We start from the raw sequence: 15,679 nt of genomic DNA, 5'->3' as shown, positions 1-15,679 counted from the left end.
AACATGTTCTGATATTCATATTATAATATATGTTGTATCCCTTTCAGACAATTGCAGTGCCTGGAAACCAGCAGTCAGGTTGCCCATCCATAGCAGTAACCAATGGAGGAAGGACTGCTGGGAGGAGCACGCAATGGTGCATTTGCAGCAGCACAACTGGATGCCTTCAGCTGCCCCAGCTGCAACAAAACATGTCTCTTCCATATTGGTCGCTACAGTCACAGCAGGCATTGTAACCTTCCAACAGTTTGACTCCACTCCCAAAGGCACACTCCGCTATTGTCTCCCAAGACAGAGAAATGTCTGTATCACATTTCAAACATGCAAGAAAATTAATTCTGATATCACTCACTCCTCTGACTTTCAGCCTTTGCTCTGTATGGTATATGTATAATTCTTACCCTCCTGAACTGAAATCTCTCCTTCTGAGCATGGGATACAATCATAGCAGCAAAATGGCCTTCCCTCTTTCACTTTCTTCCTAGAGCCAGGATGGCATTGCTCAGTACATAAAGAAACAGGCCGAGACTAATCCACAAGTGAGATAAAATTGAGAATAATGAGATTAGAATATTTGGGGAATTTTTTTCTTATTTTCCTAAGTAACGCCTCCATCCAGTAAGGTATGATCAATGCTACGAGCAAGTGTTCATTCCCTATATTTGCACAACTGTGGTACCACAGACTTTTAAGAAACCATCTACTTGAATGAATGGAGCTTGGTTGAATGTTAAATGACATTGATTGTGATTTCATGTATACTTAAACTAGTGTCAATATAATTAATTGTACTTCCCCCCTCCAAACAACTTCTAAATTAATACAGTAGTACCTCGGGTTACAGACGCTTCAGGTTACAGACGCTTCAGGTTACAGCCTCCGCTAACCCAGAAATAGTACCTCGGGTTAAGATCTTTGCTTCAGGATGAGAACAGAAATCGTGCTCTGGCGGCACTGCGGCAGTGGGAGGCCCTATTAGCTAAAGTGGTACCTCAGGTTAAGAACAGTTTCAGGTTAAGAAAGGACCTCCAGAATGAATTAGGTTCTTAACCTGAGGTACCACTGTATAGACAAGAATACAGCAACCAAAAGAATCCTATTTTTTCAATCCATTTATTGTGCTTCTTACATTTTTTTTATGTTGTATTTATTGGACATCCTCATTGTCTAATGAAATTGATTTCTGACATCAAGACAGATAGATAGTGACCACTGAGGCTTACCTGGTTAAAATGGTTGGGCCATGTTATGGCATCCCCATTGATGGTCAACCATTGGTTGGGATCAACATTCCCAACCTTCACTCTATGAAATGATTGGTTTGGGGAAACAATCCAGTTGATCACATCAAATCCAGCCTTTAACATCCCATTCTGGTCAAAGGAAATCTTGTCCCCACCACTGTTGTTAAAGGAGACACTTCTGAGAAAGTGATGGAGCTCAATAAGAAAGGAAAAGGCAAAAGTTAAGAAAAGTCTGCAGTTGGATCTTCTGTATTAAGGTCTGATATTGTTTATGGTGTTGTATTCATTACAGATGTGCTGTGTGATTCAGGGACAGGAGAAATTATTAGCTGCAATTCCTAGAGATTTCAAAGTGATTTCCAAAATTCAATATACAAACAAAATATTTTCATACCAGTACAAAGGCTGATAAAATATTTTTATTCACTTTCATATAGAAAGTTCTTGGACCATAAAGGAAAAGCAGAGGTGGTAGTTAAAATACCCCTCATTTGTGTTTCGTTGGCAGTAGTAGCTCGCCCCCATTTGCCAGTGACACACCTACTGGGAAGCTAGAATTCTGGCTCCCCACATCTCTCAGGTGCTGCCCTCCACTCCACCACCACCCAAACTCAACGTGCTTGTACTTTGGGTTTACACAGTGTGAAAAAGCCTACTTCTTACACCACGCAATGTGGTTTTTGTTTGTTTTGTTTTTTAGAAAAGTGATTTCATAGGCATGCATGCTCATGTATATCCACTCCCAGAAAGGCTGTCCTTGGGATCATAAATTAGTCAGATGCATTAAAGTCTTAATCAGATGGCAACCATAATGCACAATATAGAATAGAACTAGCCAATGTGGAACTTAACAGATGTCTTTTTATTAGAAAAGATGCCAGCCCTAAACAGCATGGACAATAGTCTGGGTTGATGGGAACTGTAGTTTAACAATATCTGGAGGACACTGTCCATTGGCTGGACCTGGCTGATTAAAAGGATCAGTCAGATGGAGACCACTCAAGAAGATAAGGAAGGATAAGAAGAAGAGTTCCTAAAGCGATAACTGCATACCATTTCAATAACCTAAAGAACACTTAAAGATAGCCTACATAGATCAGGAACATAATAAAAATGCATACTGTTAATGTGCTCAAAATGAGAGAAGCCTGGTGGTCTGGGATGGGAAATGAAGGGGAGTTGAAAATATGAGGATGGTCAGAGTTTGGGAGACAGTTTTATTACATATATTTGGGTCTATTGCAGCAGAGTTGTAGTGCTCTGCCATCTGACAATAATGAACCTATTACCTGCCACAACTGATACTTCTGTCCTCTTCTGTCCTCCATTGCTTGTAAGGACATATCTTGCAAAGCATAGACTACAGCATATAGAGCATTGTAGATGCTGTAGCTGTGGCCATTCATGCCCATCTCAAAGAATGGTGCTGGAAGGCTCTCCAGTTTCTCCTCTCCAGTGCATATATTCCCCTCCACATCTACCACATTAGTGTTTGGGAATACACAGCCAAAGGCTTGTTGCCAGAAGTCCCTGATAAAACCATCTTCTTTTGTTCTGAAAGGATTTCGACTCTTAATAAATTGTTTGAAATTTGGTACATCATCAGAGTGAATTGTGAAGGAGAGGACACCATGGAATATTTCTGTTTCCCAGTCCCTTTGATAAAATTGTGAAGTGAGTTCCATTTGGGCTGTTGTTATCCACACTCTACTTTTGGGTAGCTTTGGTGGATATTCTGCAAAATATGGAATCCATCTTAAAAACACCATGGAATTTGATTCACCATAAAACACAACTACATTGGTTGTACTGCTCATTACTGCATTATGTATTGCTGACCCATCTTCTAGCATTTTGTTCAGTTTAGAGACAGATCTTATCAAAGGGACTCTTTTTATGAAGTTAAAACAGACACCTCTCTGGTAAAACATTGGCAAAACAGTTTGTAACAATCTTTCACCACTATCGTTATCTATTACAAGGAACCCAATCCATATCCATCTGAAATGAAGAAGCAAAGAGAGAATCCCTTTGTACTGAAGGGCTTCGTGGGGTACCATCTGGTAGAAAGAAAGTCCTAGATTTCTATCGTTCATCAATGGGACAGAGCCATATATGAGCTGGAGAGAGATTGGGGGAGAAGAAAAAAGATAGTAAAAATAGAATGTATGGTGCATCTTAAAGGCTTCCAAACAATTAAGGTAGGTTAGAATCTAGTGTTGTTCCCCTTTTGGAATCTAGTACTGTTCCCTTTTTCTGTCAGCAAAACGAGGAATCAATTTTGGCTATTTCCCTCCTCCCTCCCCCAAGCAACCATCACTCCTTCAATCTTTTTTGAGAGCATTGAGTAATGTTCCAGAGAAGGAATCTGTGGCATGTGGGGGCTACAGGGTGCAAGAGGAATAGCCAAAAATGGACCCTCTGCATGTTCCACTGATGTAAGCTTTTTGTTAATACAGGGTGGTACAATTGGAACTCCTATAATCAAATTAGCAAGCTTTACAAGTACAGTGGTACCTCAGGTTAAGTACTTAATTCGTTCCGGAGGTCCATACTTAACCTGATATGTTCTTAACCTGAAGCACCACTTTAGCTAATGGGGCCTCCTGCTGCTGCCGCGCCGCCGGAGCATGATTTCTGTTCTCATCCTGAAGCAAAGTTCTTAACCTGAAGCACTATTTCTGGGTTAGCGGAATCTGTAACCTGAAGCGTATGTAACCTGAAGCATATGTAACCCAAGGTAACACTGTAGAATGTAGGAGGACTTTTATTATTCTCATTCTCCAGATAGGGAGTGGTGACTGAAAGTGAACAGATTGAATTAAGGACATTGAGTGTACTAGGTACTTCATGTAAAGTGATGCCTTGATTGCCAAACTTAATCCATTCCAGGAGTCCGTTCGACTCCTGGAGCTGTTCAAAAACCAAGGCGTGGCTTCCGATTGGCTGCAGGAGCTTCCTGCGCTCAATTAGAAGCCACATTGGATGTTCGGCTTCCAAAAAGACGTTCGCAAGCCAGAAAACTTACTTCTGGGTTTGCGGCATTCGGGAGCCAATTTGTTTGGGAGCCAAGCCATTTGAAAGCCAAGGTACCGCTGTACTGTTATTATTTTTCATTCTTCAATTGCTAAATCACATCTTTCTGAGAGCAAGGTTTTCAAAATAATTTGCAGTAATGAGTTTGTATTTGGGAGCTAACTTCTGTCAAAGGTTTTTATACAGTCTACATGAGAAATCATAACTCCAGCTATTTTGGAAATTAAGTAGCTGCCTCATACCAACTCAGACCATCTGCCCATCTATCTCCAGGACAGCAGTGGCTTTGCAGAATTTCAGACAGTCCTACTTGGAGATGCTGGGGATTGAACTTGGAGTCTTCTTCATGCAAAGTGGATGCTCTACCACTCACCTACAGCAATTCTCTTGCCAAAAAAAATATTTTCATAGAAGAGTTTGTAAAAAATAATCATAATCAGGACAGTGAAGGTTCTTGATATTTTACTATAATTCCTATATTCTGTATTTCTACATAACATGCTATAGGTGCACAAAAGAATTATCCCAGGTTTCAGGAGAGGCCAGTCTTCCTCTTGCCCATATCTGGGTGTACACATGCAATATCCCCTTTATCCCCTTTAAACTTTCCCTGTTGCTTGGATATCAGTTACCAAAGTTCAGAGCACTATAGCTTTGCTTCAAATTTTATTCAGCATTCACTTGGCAGTGTGGGGTCCCTTTTTATAAAGGCTATTTTTATATAGTTCTGAACTGTATTCACACTTTTTCTGAATTATGAATGAATCATAAAGTGTATTTTCTTTTGTTTTTCATCTCATCACTTAACTCATCTTTAATTAAATATAATCCTACCAATAAAACAAAAGAAGCAGCAGTGCTCAGAGCATAAAAAATTGGTACAAACAACAGCAGATTAGAATCCCATTTTTCCAGTTTGGAAGTGTGATTTCTAAAAATATGAAGCTTGATTCATTGCTTTCAAGGTGCGCTGTACAGTGGTACCTTGGTTTACAACCATAATCTGTTCTGGAGGTCCGTTTGTAAACCAAAACAGGTTTTAACCCAAGGCACACTTTTGCCAATGGCCCCCCCCCCAAAAAAAATTGTTCATAATCCCCCCCAAGGGTTGTAATCCAATTTTTTTTCGCAAACTGGGACACGCACTTCCGGGTTTGACATGTTTGTAATCCAAAATGTATGCAAACCGGACTGTTTGCAAACCAAGGTACCACTGTAATGTCTTGGCACAATAGAATAGGAAAAATGGTGGGACTAAGAATATGAGTGTTAAATTCCCAACACATACACACAAGCAGGCAGAGCTGTCCTACCTGTGGAATTTTATAGTTATTCAAGAGAGTTCCCACATTAATGGAAATTTGGACATCCAGTCCTCCAACAACTGCTATTAGATTTTTCTGGCTGTCACATAGGTAGTTAGGGATGACTCTTTCCCATGATGATAGAAGTCGCATTGTGGCATCATAAGTCTTCCTTGCATTATTATAGCTGTCATAGATGTGGAAGCCCAATGTGAGATTGGGTAAAATCTGAGGGTTTTCGTTGATCTCTTTTACTGCAAATGCCAAAGCCAGGATATGCTGGTAATGCTTACAGACTGTGCTGGAATAAGAGTGAGATTCTTTATCAGAAGGCTATTCCAGACTTAGTTTAGTTATTGCTGCTGTGTTCTGGGTCTCCTTTACCAATAATTAACCATTACAGTATTTATATATAATGTTTCTTTGTTGGCCTACATAAATATCAAGGCTGAAGTATAGCAGTGGTCACATTTAGAAGATCAAACGCCCTATAATATTTCATCATTAGCTTTTTCTTTTTTTGAAAATACAAAATAAAACTAAAAGCATAACCGAACAGAGGCAAGGGGTGAATATTCACCATAGGCTTAAGAAATCTCTGATAAACATGCTGGTCAACATAATGCTTTCTTTTCCCTTGAAATTTTATTTACTGGCTTTTCTATGCAGGGTTGTTCTTTATAGGGTTTCACTACGCCCATATTGAGCCACCTGAGCTTGAGCTGCCTGAACAGTTTAAATCTGAAACGTGGGCATACTGGGTGCATGGCGGCGTGGGACCAGAGGGAGGGCATTAAACTGGATCATAAGCATGTTCTGCTTAGTCGCATTACCTGGCAACCTGGCATAGAATACCATTTTTAAATTCTTTGTTTTCCCTCTCCCAGGCTTAGGCAGGGCATCAGTAGCTGCTTTTCTGCTGCATTAGGTTTGGATCTGGTGTAACTTTATGCTGCTTTAATTTATACCAGTTTGCTTTACACCAGCTTCTTGCACATAGGATTGCTCCATTAGTTTTGTATTAGCATGCATGTCTCCTTAATAGGGACAAAAGAAGTTTTAAATAAATAACCAATAGAGTAAAAAGGACTAAATAAGCCTTAAGCAAACTTTTTGAGAAGTCCAATTTTGTTAAGGAAGAAAATTTATTAAAAGAAGGAAAGCCAGCCAACTGAGGTAAGATTGGAGAGGAACAGGAAGACACAAGTAGAGAGGAGAGTAACTATGGAGGGAAATGTGCCTTAGCTATCAATGGCAAATACAGATGTACAGTTGACCCTCCCTCTGGGGGTCCATTTGCACCCCAAAAATTATGTAAATAGAGGTGCACTTTATGCACATGCACAGTGTGACTGAGTGCTTCTGCGCACACGGTGGAACCCAGAAGCATACACTTCCAGGTTTGCCGTGGCTGTAACCTGAAGATTACATATCCAAAGGGATATGTAAACAGAGGTATGACTGTATATACACACACCAACACACATACTCATATATTGTAATACATCTGTAGGTTTATATAATATACCCACCCACTAACTCGGGGGTAGCCAATGTGCTGCCCTCCTCCAAATGCTTTTTGTACCACAACTCCCTAACACCTGCCTATTGGACATTCTGGCTGGGGCTGATAAGAACTTCTAGTTCAGTTCAACCACATCTCATGAGCACAATATTGCCTACTGCTGCAGGAAGTGCAGTGATGTTTTCCCTACAGCCCAAGCCAAGTAGCCAGATTTCTAAGGCTGCAGCAATTGCACCCATTCACCCTGTGACAATAGTTTGTTAAATAAAATAAGTGAATAAAACACATAGGAAGAAAAGTAAACAGTCAGTCAGGCCATACACAAATTGTTCTCCCAGTTTTTGCCGGGGTTCTTCCATGAAGTGTATTTCACTGATGATGAATCCAGCGTGATAAACAACCCCACCAATGATGACATCTCCTGGATGGTGAAATGTGTGAAGAGGAGGCTGTGGATAATAGATATTACATTGAACAATATGTGCCTTGCATGTCATGCAAGGAAACAGGACCAGCAGGAAAATGATTAAAATCGCCATCCTCGGTACAAGTCCAAATCTTCCCTCTCAGTATAAAAACCTATATTTTCTTCTACAGTAGAAGCATTAAACCTCTGCCATTAAAACTGCCCACATTGAACATTTTGCATTTCCCTGAGAGGTCTGAAGCCTGGAATAAAGATCACCACTGTAGGCTTTTGCCTGTTCCCAGTCCCTCTCTTTATCTCTGAGTTGTACTGGGATATTTAGGATGACCTTCACAGTCTTTGTTCTTTGTTTTCCTAGTGGCAACTGAAACTCCACAGGGGTTTGGTTGAACATAGTAACTAATTACTGTCCTCCTGACTAGGTAATTGTGTAGTTAATTATTACATTAAAGGCAATTTTTAAGCGAAGGATTTGGAGTCCTTTTGGAATTAAGAAACATCTGCAGCACTTTTCTTCTTAGAAAAACTTGTGCCGGTAGCTCATAACCCTTGAGTACCCCCAGAAAAAAAGGAATGGTTGTTTGTTATATTCTGTATTCTCACACTTTAGCTACATATTAACATTCTCTGGAAAGTATAGAGGATTTTTTTTAACAACGTGACAAGCATTACACACCACCATCAAAAGTTTGGAGACAACATGACGCAGGACACTTTGAGAGTGAGATTGTTTTCAGCTGACTTCTTAACATTCAAAAAGCATCTTGCCGGGGGTGGGGTGGGCAGCAGTGGCAAAAATTACTGAAAAGCAAAAAAATACAGTACAATGGAGGGATGGGATACAGACACAATCCTTTCCCCTAACAAATCATAATTCAGTTTCCCAAATTAAAATTTCATATTAGAAGAATGTGGAAGTCTGTCGGAAAATCTACATATAGCAACTATAGAATTAAAAACTAAAAAGTATGATGAAGAGATGAAAATTCTTCAGGACCTATTTCTTATTAGATGTTCCTTGTTGTTCAGCTCAGGTCGCAACAAAATAATGTAGCATTTAGGAGCAAAAATGCAAGCCAGAAGACCAGCACCAGAGGCTAAGATAGAAAAGATCTCCACAGCTACCATGTATTTTCCCTTGGTGCTGAGGTAGGTTGGAACAAAAGATACCCAGACACTGCAAAAGACCAGCATGCTGAAAGTGATGAACTTGGCTTCGTTGAAACTGTCAGGTAACTTCCTGGCAAAGAAGGCCACAGTGAAGCTGACAAGAGCCAGGAAGCCCATGTAGCACAGAACACAGTAAAACATAGTCACAGATCCCTCATTACACTCTAGAACAACTTCCTTAGCCATTGAGTGCATATCAACATCTGGGAATGGGGGTGAGGATCCCAGCCACACAATACAGATGCCTGCTTGAATAAGAAAACAGGATATAACAACGGAATTGGTCAGTCTCTTTCCCACCCACATCCTGATCCTGGATCCTGGTTTAGTAGCCATGAAAGCCAGAACCACTGTGATGGTTTTTGCCAACACACAAGAAACAGCTACTGAGAAGATGATGCCAAAAGCAGTTTGTCGAAGGAGACAGGTCGCCTTGTCACGTCGGCCAATAAATAGCAATGCACAAAGAAAGCAGAGTAGGAGTGAGATGAGGAGAGTATAGGTGAGGTCTCGGTTGTTGGCTTTGACAAGGGCTGTGTTGTGGTGCTTCATAAATGTTCCCAGCACCAGAGCGGTGATCAAAGAAAAGGAAAGAGCAAAGCAAGCTAAGCTGATGCCCAAAGGTTCTTGATAAGACAAGAAGCTTATATCCTTGGGAATACACATGTCCTGGTTCTTGTTTGGATATTCTTCATCTGAACATTTATTACAGTCATTCATGTCTATAAAAGAAAACATGTAGCCTTAGTCTTAGCAACATGCTGAAATTGTTCTTTCCTGACAGGTAAGATTCTATGTTCATATGATAGAGCAATGTCAGTGTTTTTGTAGCTCTAAAGCTATGCTGAGCATCTCTTGACGCTTCATACCACATTGTGACATTTATTTCAGTTAATACCTGGTCACAATATGATCTAATCTTAGGTCATGACCATAAAATATGTAAGAACCATATATTTAGTAATTGATACATTTTTATTGGTTCTTGTATTCTGTTTATTTCCCCATTCTTCCTTCATTAATTAATTAATTTTTGAGCATTTACGGTTTCCGGCCATGCCAACAAGTCAATGGTGGTTGTTCTTTGTAGCCTTCTAGGGGTTATGAAAAAGTTCAGGCAGGGGAAAGAGAGGTGATGAGGTGGGGGAGGGAGAAGTAAATTAAATATATATAAATACACAGACAAAAGACATGTAGAAAATAAAATGATGAAAACAATGTGGTCCTGGATGATCACAGAGTGATCTCCTTATTTCACATCCATTGAAGGAAGTGAAATTCTTCGAAGGCTGGGCCCCTTAAGCTACATTACAAAAGTTAAGTGTCCATTTCACAAATGCATGAACCAGAACAGCTAAGTTGGGGGTGAGGTGAATCACAAGCTTCAATTTTAAAAAAGCAAAAAAAACAGGTAATGTGCTTGAAACCTCGATGTGTAGGTGATACTAAACACTACCTTTGAAAGTTTTCTTCTCTGCTAAGATATCACCAGAACTACCCATTATATAGATACACAGAAGGCACCATCATTTTTATTGACCAGATCTGTTTTTAATACCCTGATTCAAGTGATCTCATATATCAGATACTTACCCTCCTGATCTGAGATCTTCCCTTCTGGACATGGGATGCAATCATAGCAGCAAAATGGCTTTCCCTCTTTCACTTTCTTCCTAAAACCTGGGTGGCACCTCTCAGTACATAATGAAAGAGGCTGGGACTAATCCATAAAAGAGAGAGCAGAAAAATAATGTTCAGAATAATGAGATTAGAATCCTTTCCTTTGTGTGAACATTTCATTTGTTACTAAAGTCATACCTCTTTTCAAGAGACTCCATCTCTGAATGGAGTCAGAGGCAGCTCATCCTATTTTACCACCTGAGGCAAAACAGGAAATGCTGTCTCATGGCCCCTCCACCATGTCCTGGCTCTCACATAAATTGATGGGAGCCAGGGTGCTCCTCAAAGTGTTGCTGATCATTTTCCCTCTGGGAGAGGTCAATTGACAAAATTGTGTGCAGGAATAACCCGAGTCTCCCAGAATTCAGTGGGAGCTGGGGTGCACTTCAAAGTGTTGCTGTTCACTTAGCTTCCCTGTACAGCGGCTTGGAAGATGAGTGGCAAGCTTGGAAGATGAGTGGCAAGCTTGGAAGATGAGTGGCAATGCTACTCAAATGGCTAACAATTGGGACCTACCTGGTTAAACCAGTCATACCATGTAATAGCATTCGCATTGATACTGAACACTTGGTTGGCATCTACACTCCCAACTTTCACCCTGTGAAATGATTGGTTTGAAGAAACAATCCAGTTGATTATATCAAATCCAGCCACTAACTCCCCATTTTGGTCAAAAGAAATCTTGTCTCCTCCACTGTTGTTAAAGGACACACTTCTGAGAAAGTGATGGATCTAGTTTGAATAAGGAAAAGGCCAGAATTTAGAAGCGGACACAGCTGGGCCTTTCATAATAAAATTGAATGTTGGGTACAACATTCTGAGTGAGAAAATATTCATGATAAATGTGCTCACTCTTTAGGATTCAGAGATAGATTATACAGTTGCAATGCTCTGTCACTTGAACCTATTACCTGCCCAAACTGTTGATTCTGATACTTCTGGCCTCCTCTGCCTTCCTTTGCTCTGAATCTAAAGGAAGACTTGTCATGTAAAGCATGGGCAACAGCATAGACAGCATTGTAGATGCTGTAGCTGTGGCCATTCATTCCCATCTCAAAGAATGGTGCTGGAAGGCTCTCCAGTTTCTCCTCCCCAGTGCAAATATCCCCTTCCACATCTTCCACATGTGGATCTGAGAATACACAACTAAATGTCTGTTGCCAGAAGTCCTTGATAAAACCATCTTCTTTTGTAATGGAAGGATTTCGGCTCTCAAGAAATGGTTTGAAATTGGGGACGTAACTAGAATGAATTGTGAAGGACAGGACACCATGGAATATTTCTGTTTCCCAATTCTTTTGGTAACCCAAGGAAGTGAGCTCCATTTCAGCTGTTGATATCCACACTAAGCCCTTTGGTAGGCTTGGTGGATTTCTCGAATAATAGGGAAGCCATCTCAAAAACACCATGGAATTAGATTCACCATAAAACACAACTACATTGGTTGTACTTTTCATTATTACATTGTGTATCCTTGTCCCATCTTCTAGCATTTCATCCAGTTCAGAGCCAGAAGTTAACATAGGGACTCTTATTTTAAAGTCAAAGCAGATACCTCTCAGGTTAAATACTGGCAAAACAGCTTGCAAAAATCTTTCACCATTTTCATTATCCATTACAAGGACCCCAATCCATGTCCACCTGAAATGCAGAAGCAAAGAAAGAATCCCTTTGTACTGAAGGGCTTCATGGGGTACCATCTGGTAGAAAGAAAGTCCTAGGTTTCTATCGTTCAACAATGGGACAGAGCCATATATGAGCTGAAGAGATGAAGAAGGCAATAATAATCAGATATATATTGTATATTGAAGGTTTTAAAACATATCCATGTAGGTTAGAAGCCAGTGTTGTTCCCTTTTCAGATGAAAGCCATATGTCAACAAGATAGGGAATTACATTTTGTTGATTCCCGCTCCCCTCAAGGGAAACCACTGCTCCCTAAACCTGGAACAGTTATTTGTAGAGTATGGGGGCTAAAGGGGACAAGAGGATTTTTTTTTAAAAAAAAAATCTCAGCTCATCTGTAAGCTCATTATGCAGCTACACTGGTTTCTTTAGGTGCCTCCCCCATTTCTTTCTCTTTGGAATCATCTGCATTTGTGCCTTCCGTATTTCACCTTTAAGAAACTCCCATCCATCTTGGGCTCCCTTCTCTCTGAGTATTTCTGACCATGAGATCTCACCTAGTAGTTCTTTCAGCTTTTTTGAAATCAGCATTCTTACAATCCAGAGTGCATGTCCAACTACACATAGCTTTCCCTTGCCGCTAACTGTGTTTCCTCCTAATTGTGTCTACCTGGATGTCCACATAAATAGTGAATGCTTATCTCCCTTGAACTCTCCTTGTTGCCTTGATATTAGTTACTCAAGTTCTGAGCACTTGATTTTCTTTAAATTACATGCAGAGTTCACCTGGCAAGGTGTGGTTCTTCCATACATTGATGGTTTTTATGTAGTCCTATTTGCACTTAATTTTTTCCTCAATGGTGAATGTACTATGAAGAATATTTTCTTCTACAGTTTAACACCTCTTTTAACCTCCTGAATTTAATACAATCGAAACAATAAAACAAAAGAAACAGCAGAACTGATAGCATCATAAAAACTCTATCAGCAACATCGGACTAAACTTCTTGTTTTTCAAGTTTGGCTCTGAGATGCATGGAAAAAATAAGTCTGTCTCTTTTTTTGCAAGGCACACATTAACGACTTTGAATCATAGAATATGAAATGCAGTATGTCTAAGAATATATGTGTTAACTCCCCATGTTACACCCACTCACCTACAGACAGAGAGATTCCTACCTGTGGAACCTTATAGTTACTCAAGAGAGTTGCCACGTGAATGGAAATTTGGGCATCCAGTCCTCCAACAACTGCTATTAAATTTTTTTGCTTGTCACATAGGTAGTTAGGGATAAATCTCTCCAGTGCTGATAGAAGCAGCATTGTGGCATGATAAGTCCTCCTTGCGTTGTTATAACTGTCATAGATGTGGAAGCCCAGAGTGAGATTGGGTAACATCTGAAGATTTTCATTGATCTCCTTTACTGCAAAAGCCAAAGCCAGGATGTGTTGGTAATGCTTAGAGACTACACTGAAATGAAAGTGAGAGTCTGTTTCAGAAAGTTATTCCACACTTAAAAAAATAGCAATGTCACGGTCTTCTGTATCTACTTTTTTCAAAAAGCAAGTATTACAGCATTTATAAGGTATATATATTTATAAAAAGATAAACAACACCAGTGTTCACACTGAAATTTCAACAATGGACAATTAGCATATTTTGACCAATAGATGTATCATGGTGTACAGTATGCAAAGAGACTGGATAAAAGCACAAAAAAACTTTTCAACATGTCAATGAGCACCATTACTATTGGAATACTCAGAAATTATACATTTTAAATTAGGAGGGTGGTGAGGAGAATGACAACTTATCAAGAGTTATCATGGCTTGAAAATCTTTTGTTTAACAACCCAAAGAAAGCAGTCTCCAAAATATACCGCCAGGCATTGCATTAGCAAAATTAGCCTATCATATTTGGAAAAATAAGCAGCAAATTTACTAAAAGTAATTCTAGGAATGATTGTTTATGGGGGAAGCTCAGTATCTTTATTGTAGCTTCTCTACTGCAGGGAAATTGTTTAAAAGTGAAATATATGGTATCAATCCCTGGTGATAATTTTAAATATGATGAGTGAGATTTTATCTATTGTACATGAATCTGTAAATCTGTTAATGGCTTTTGGAAGCTAAGATAGCAAGTTATTAATGTTATCTTAGAAGAAAGACTGAGGCTAGAACCTATAATATTCTTATTCAGAATTGTAAAACGAATACTGTTTAAAGATCAGGAGGATATTGCCATTTTTCTAAATGGAATTGGGGTGGTTGTTTTTTTTTTTTGTCATTCTATTCTTTCTTTATTTTTATGCTTTTATATTCTGTGTGTGCAATGACTGTAACTTATTTTATAAAGCTACCTTTTCTCACCAGACCCTCAACCCTTGCCTTAAACACTTTAGCTTTTTCCTACAACTCAACTCAAGATGCCAATGTTTCAAGGCTGTAGTTATCCCAGTGTCTGAAAAAGACAAGAAAAGCAAACAGTTATTAAGACCTTACACAATTGGTTCCATCAGCACAGGCAGAGGTTCTTCTTCGAAAGTTAGTAAACTGGTGACGATGCCAGCATGATAAGCCACACCACCGATGATGAGGTCTCCTGACTGATGATATGTGTGAAGTGGAGAGTGTGGATAAACCATACTGCACTGAACAGTGCGAGCCTTGCATACTATGTGAGGAAACAGTGCCAGCAGCAAGAGCACTAAAACTACCATCCTCAATACAATATAAATCTTTCCTCTGCACATAAAGTCTCCCCGCTTTTATACACAATAACTACAGCTTCTGTGGTTAAACGTTTTACATTTTCCTGATAAGCCTGAAGCGTGGAATATCCAAGATCAGAGCTGTGAACCTCCCCCTGTTCCCAGTCCTTCTCCCCAGCTCTGAATTGTATTGGGTATATTTATGACATCCTGCACAGTCTTTGCTCTTTGTTTTGGTAATGGCCATGCAAATTCCACAGAGGTTTGGATGACAATCAGAACTAATTACTGTCCTTTAATTGAGAAGTCAATTGTTAAATTAAATGTAATTGTTGAGTTAAAATTGGAAAGTCCCTGTGCAAATGAACAAAGTTGTTTGTCTCATACTCTGGAAAGTTCTTTTTTGACACAGATTTTCTCTTTCAGTTAGGAAAGGAAGGGGCAAAAAAGTTTGAAATGAGAAAGACGATGACACTATTTTCAAAACAACCACCACAACCACAACAATGTTTCCTGTTGGCATTAGCTCAGCCTCTCCTACATTGAAGCCATTATTCTCCCCCTCCCCACAATGGCTATTTTGTATTATATGATGTCCCCAATATGGCCATTTTGTGATATACCATGTCAGCCATTTAGTGAATGGTGCCCACAGAACTTTAAAAAAAATTCCAGTGTGTCAACTGGCTTCAAAAAGGTGGTGACGGCTGGAAAGGGAAAAGAAAAAATGTGGGGTCAGTAACCAGGCCCTGTAGCAACTATTAAGAGTCCTGGTCAAGGAGGGCTCCCATATTTCAAAAAGTAAAAGCCAGGACACCCCAAAATTGTTGAGCTTGCTGAAGATCCAGGACAGACCTCTGCTTCCTGGAAATCCTCCTGAACGTCATTTCCACCTTTGAAATTCCAGTAATGTCCAGGAAAATCTGGACGTATGGCAGCCTTATGGTCAGATTGC

At 39.7% G+C, this 15,679-nt stretch overlaps 2 protein-coding genes across 2 annotated transcripts; both read right to left on the bottom strand.

The window, feature by feature from the left end:
* Positions 1 to 2,089: 2,089 nt before the first annotated feature.
* On the bottom strand, positions 2,090 to 7,448 carry LOC310663477 (vomeronasal type-2 receptor 26-like). Its single transcript, XM_083411343.1, has 3 exons — positions 7,431 to 7,448; positions 5,594 to 5,880; positions 2,090 to 3,364 (listed from the first exon to the last, which is right to left on the bottom strand). Exons 2-3 carry the CDS (start codon positions 5,735 to 5,737, stop codon positions 2,465 to 2,467), a joined length of 1,044 nt encoding a protein of 347 aa, XP_083267469.1. The 5' UTR covers positions 5,738 to 5,880; positions 7,431 to 7,448; the 3' UTR covers positions 2,090 to 2,464.
* On the bottom strand, positions 7,429 to 14,780 carry LOC310663470 (vomeronasal type-2 receptor 26-like). Its single transcript, XM_083411318.1, has 5 exons — positions 14,516 to 14,780; positions 13,192 to 13,483; positions 10,903 to 11,118; positions 10,300 to 10,426; positions 7,429 to 9,428 (listed from the first exon to the last, which is right to left on the bottom strand). Exons 1-5 carry the CDS (start codon positions 14,764 to 14,766, stop codon positions 8,527 to 8,529), a joined length of 1,788 nt encoding a protein of 595 aa, XP_083267444.1. The 5' UTR covers positions 14,767 to 14,780; the 3' UTR covers positions 7,429 to 8,526.
* Positions 14,781 to 15,679: the final 899 nt, after the last annotated feature.

This window comes from Podarcis tiliguerta (genome assembly GCF_965153285.1).
Source record: "Podarcis tiliguerta genome assembly, chromosome: 13".
Classification (NCBI taxonomy): Eukaryota; Metazoa; Chordata; class Lepidosauria; order Squamata; family Lacertidae; genus Podarcis; species Podarcis tiliguerta.
This window is presented reverse-complemented; position numbering and strand designations above follow the sequence as displayed.

What these genes read in the sequence shown, in the direction of transcription:
- LOC310663470 (XM_083411318.1), bottom strand. Translation starts at nt 14,766, where the DNA reads ATGTGCAGAGGAAAGATTTATATTGTATTGAGGATGGTAGTTTTAGTG. An exon ending in GTGCTGATGGAACCAATTGT is followed by an intron (nt 13,484 to 14,515) that starts GTAAGGTCTTAA and finishes CTTTCATTTCAG; the next exon opens with TGTAGTCTCTAAGCATTACC. An exon ending in GTAACTATAAGGTTCCACAG is followed by an intron (nt 11,119 to 13,191) that starts GTAGGAATCTCT and finishes TATTCAAACTAG; the next exon opens with ATCCATCACTTTCTCAGAAG.
- LOC310663477 (XM_083411343.1), bottom strand. Translation starts at nt 5,737, where the DNA reads ATGCGACTTCTATCATCATGGGAAAGAGTCATCCCTAACTACCTATGT. An exon ending in ATAACTATAAAATTCCACAG is followed by an intron (nt 3,365 to 5,593) that starts GTAGGACAGCTC and finishes ATCTCTCTCCAG; the next exon opens with CTCATATATGGCTCTGTCCC.